The following is a 4344-nucleotide window of genomic DNA, read 5'->3' as shown; positions in this document are numbered from 1 at the left end:
TTCTGAAAATGAAGAGCTTGATCATTTTCTATTAAATAGCAACACAATGGTATACAAAAGGGTTTTCATGATTTATCTCGGCCATATGGAAAGCATTAAACCTATGCCCATTGTATGACATGTTCTTTAGCTGTCTGTATATCAGACTCGACTTATAGATGACACCTTGTCCATGGGTTGTACATGTCCTAAGGCATGAATACCAATGTAATAAAAGGGCTTGTTTGGAGGATGTGATAGGTGCAACCAAATCAACTCAACTCTTGAATGAAAAAAAACATCCAAGGTTCTTTCTGTATTATCTCAACTCATGAATGTAAATATATCGCATATACACGTGTGTGCATGACTACTAGTATCTAGAAAAACCTTACAATTTGAACGGAGGGATAGTATATCTAATAAGGTCAATTTAATTCAAAACTCTTGTCATAGCATCTCTAGTTAATCTAGATCACCAAGTTAACACGGTTTGACTGCTCAGGAGGGTAGATTGAAACTAGACGAAAAAAAAGTATGCTTAATCGCACGAATGCTGGAACAACCGACCATACCAACCTGACTCTGATTATAGCCAAATTAACTGGAGTTCTTCAGCTGATATGAACAAAAACGTTATATAAAAATAATGCATTAGAATAGATGATAAGAGTCCAACAGAAACCAATGCGCCATAATAACTAAGTGGGAACATAAATCATTGCCGGGTAAAAGGATTATTCCGATTATTTGTTTCTCGGGCCCTCAGGCTTCTCAACGCATTCAGCTAATCTTGGCTTCTTGCATTCTCTTTCACATTCACTATAGACCTGATGTTCTTCAGCACGACGAGGTTTCTGTTCATCATCTATCAACTGAAAAACATTAATGTTATATACAAATTAGCCTAAGAAGTTACTAAAAGTGCCAAGCAAACCGAATGCAATCTAAAGATTCTGCCAGCACAAAATTCAGTATGCTAGCATATATATCAGTTGAAATTTATACAAGTTAATACAAACCTTCACTCTTCCTCTCTCCATGTCCTCCTCGTCCTCCTCGTCGTCCTCCTCATCCTCGTCTTCGTTGGTGTGTACTGAAGGCGCTTTAGACAGCTCGTGTTCTTTCAATTTCTGAAAAGGCGTTACGATTCTTGATCTTAGTATACTTTGATCGTTGATGCAGATTGGGGAATATCAGGGATTATAAAAGGCACGACAACAGGGTTCATGTGAAAGCTCAAATGACTGAAGCATGGCAACGACAGGAAAAGCAACTGAACGCACCTTTCCAAGGGCGTCCATCCTTTCGTGGAATGGAAGATGACTTAGGTCAGACAACATCTCCCCGAGGAGGTCCTTGTATATGTGGGAAAACGTGATAAAAGAAGCAGGGTAAGGCGGAAACCGTTCCGAAAACCAACTGCTATTGCGGTCATGGCCGCTACCTTCACCTGATGGGATGCCTGGCATGCTTTGCTCTCCCTCAAACGTCGAAGGCGAAGCAGGCGGCGGCGGGGGTAACAAACTGTGTTGCGTTGCGCTTGCGCGTTTGAGGAGCCGAAGACCTGGCCGACGGAAGGACATTCTATACGGTCCTCGACGGTTTCCAAAATGTTCAGAGTTTTCGTTTAAAAAAATGTTCTGCGTTTTATCAGTAGTGAAGCTGGCAATGAAGTACTCCTATATCTGAGAAAGGTTTCCTCACAGCTTGAGACCATACAAGTTGGCCCTGACGAAGAGGAGCTGGTGCTTCAAGGAGTTCGATTTGCCTTCAGAGTGCACCAGGTCGCCATGGACCTCGCGGCGGATGCCCATACTTGCTGCTCGTGTGGACCCTGCCACAAACTCGCAACATCCAAGGTGATCTTGCTAGGTTTACTTCTCTCTGATGCTTGCACTTTATGTGTTTGGTTAAATGCAAGTTCTTCAGGCCACAAAATTCGTTGCACTTGCTTTCGATATATTTCAATATATTTGTTCATTTTCCTTGGTTACCATCTTCCAGGTTACACCGTCTCAACTAGACCAGTTTCGCTGAGGCATTTGAAAGAATCAGTATCTAATTGAAAGAGAATCTTTCAGACAGTAGTGATTGGAGACCAATGCTATGTAATAGCAGTTTTTCTCTTGTGCAAGCTTGTCTGATCATGTATTCCATTCTTCCATGTATATCATTGCATTGTTTACCCTCCAACACCTTTTGTGCTACACATCAGCTTTCATATAGTACCTCCTAAAGGTTAGTGGTGACTTCGTGAAATTATTTATCTTCTCGTAGGGTAATCCAAAGAATACATTGAGTAGTAGGTGATTCCAAATTTCTGTATTTTATTAAGGCTGAATGGTGAAAGCCATCGAGTGGTAAGTGATTCCAGCGCTGTCAGATTTGCATCTACCTCATACCTGCTGCCATTGCTTTTTCTAATAAAGACTGAAAGGAGTTAAGAGGGCAAAAGTTGATGCAATACTACTATTAAAGAAACATGTTTCGATGATGAATAATACCATCTTTCGGAAAAAATGATGATTACTATTAACGGAACATGCTTTAATGATTATGTCAGATTTCTCCTGTTTTATCACGGTTGTATGGCATGCATGTTTGATTGAAGACTGCAACTATAAAATTTGGTCTTTATCATTTTAGTTATCCCAGATTTTTATTGGTGCTCTTTATTTTCCTTTGTCAATATAATATTTTTTCCTTGGCTTATTACAATAGTGCAGGGCTTTAGAAACTATAGTGTAGCAACTAACTGGCACTGATTGCCTAATTTTCTGAAGGTTTTTTTTTTCTGGAATGCGCAAAAGGCTTGCATATCTTTGTATTAAGGAGAAAATGAGTTTTGATACAACACAAGGTTTAGAATACCAGTAAGAAAAAAATTTCGGTCCCCATCAATAAATATGAAATTTGGAAATATCGGCGATATTTCGCTGAAATTGTAAACCCTTTACAACGACGCGTCTCATTAAGAGGCGCACTAGGGGGGAGACAAGAGATTACAGTGAACGCTCGGCCCACCCTAGTAGAATGAGAGAATGATTTACGCAATTACTCGCTCCTTAAACAACCTAAGTTGGTAGCCCCGGCTTCGATCCATTGGCCCACAGTTTGCCGAATGGTTACGAGTAGATGTTGCACGGAGGCAGACGCTCCACAGAAGCAGCGAGCATTACGCTCCTTACAAAGTTCCCAGGCTACCAGCGCGAACAAAGAGTCGGCACCTCTTCTTGCTTGACCGTGCCACCGAAGACGCCAGGAACCTACGATTGAGGTGTCATCGCCGAAGCTGACAAGGATGTTCCACCACACCTCTCTGGAATAGGAGCAAGAAGCCAGGATGTGATCTAGTCTCTGGCTCTTGATCGCAGAGGACGGCCAATAGACAATGCAGGGTATAACAGATGCATGGGACGACCAATAGACATCCAAACCTTGAGGCTTCAAGAGTTGATAATTATTCAAAGATGATAAGAGTCTAACAGAAACCAAAAAATAATTAAGTTGAACATAAATCATTGCCGGCTAAAAGAATTATTTGTTTCTCGAGCCTCAGGCTTCTTCACCATGGCACTCAACGCATTCAGCTAATTATGTCTTATTCGCTTTCACATTCACGATAGACCTGGTGTTCTTCAGCAGAGAGAGGTTTCTTTTCATCATCTATCAGCTGAAAAAACATTAATGTCATACAAATTAGCCTAAGAAGTTTACTAAAAATGCTGAGCAAACCGAATGCAATCTACAGATTCCGCCAGCACAAAATCTGGTATGTCGGCATATCAATTGAAATTTACAGAACACAATACAAACCTTCAGTCTTCCTCCCTCCCTATCCTTCTTCACCTGCAGTCTTCCTCCTTCCCTATCCTCCTCGACTTCTTCCACCTCATCTTCATCCTCCTTCTCGTCTTCTCTAGTACAGCTGGTGTGTCCCGAAGGCGCTTTAGGCAGCGAGTATTCTTCCAATTTCTAAAAAGGGGTTACGATGCTTGATTAGGGGTTAGTATACTTCGATTGTCGATGCAGATTGGGCAATATCACGGATTATAAAATGCACGACAATAGGGTTCGTGTGAAAGTTCAAATGACTGAAGCAATATGGCAACATGAAAAGCAACTGAACGCACCTTTCCAAGGGCGTCCATCGTTAGATCACTTAGGTCAGACAACATCTCCCCGAGGAAAGCTCCGAAACAATTTGAGAACAGAAGTAGAGTAAGGCGGAAATAGTTCGGAAAAAACCTGCCTTCACCTGATGGGATGCTTGCCATGCTTGCCTCAAAGTCTCAAACATTGAAGGCGAGGATGGCAGCGGCAGGGTAAGTGTGTATTGCGTTGCGAGTTTGAGGAGCCGAA

General features: G+C 41.7%; 1 protein-coding gene across 1 annotated transcript; it reads right to left on the bottom strand.

Annotated features, from left to right (window-relative positions):
• Nucleotides 1–725: 725 nt before the first annotated feature.
• LOC136516089 (uncharacterized) lies at nt 726–1451 on the bottom strand. The gene is made up of 3 exons (XM_066509490.1): nt 1266–1451; nt 1002–1112; nt 726–854 (listed from the first exon to the last, which is right to left on the bottom strand). The coding sequence occupies exons 1-3, from the start codon at nt 1449–1451 to the stop codon at nt 726–728; spliced, it is 426 nt and encodes a 141-aa protein (XP_066365587.1).
• Nucleotides 1452–4344: the final 2893 nt, after the last annotated feature.

This window comes from Miscanthus floridulus, chromosome 17 (genome assembly GCF_019320115.1).
Source record: "Miscanthus floridulus cultivar M001 chromosome 17, ASM1932011v1, whole genome shotgun sequence".
Lineage (NCBI taxonomy): Eukaryota > Viridiplantae > Streptophyta > Magnoliopsida > Poales > Poaceae > Miscanthus > Miscanthus floridulus.
This window is presented reverse-complemented; position numbering and strand designations above follow the sequence as displayed.

Bases quoted from the DNA above. Each gene is read 5' to 3' on its own strand.
- LOC136516089 (XM_066509490.1), bottom strand. From the start codon at position 1,451: ATGCCAGGCATCCCATCAGGTGAAGGTAGCGGCCATGACCGCAATAGC. The intron at 1,113-1,265 runs GTGCGTTCAGTT...ACGCCTTTTCAG, and splicing joins GGATGGACGCCCTTGGAAAG to AAATTGAAAGAACACGAGCT. The intron at 855-1,001 runs GTTTGTATTAAC...AATGTTTTTCAG, and splicing joins TGGAGAGAGGAAGAGTGAAG to TTGATAGATGATGAACAGAA.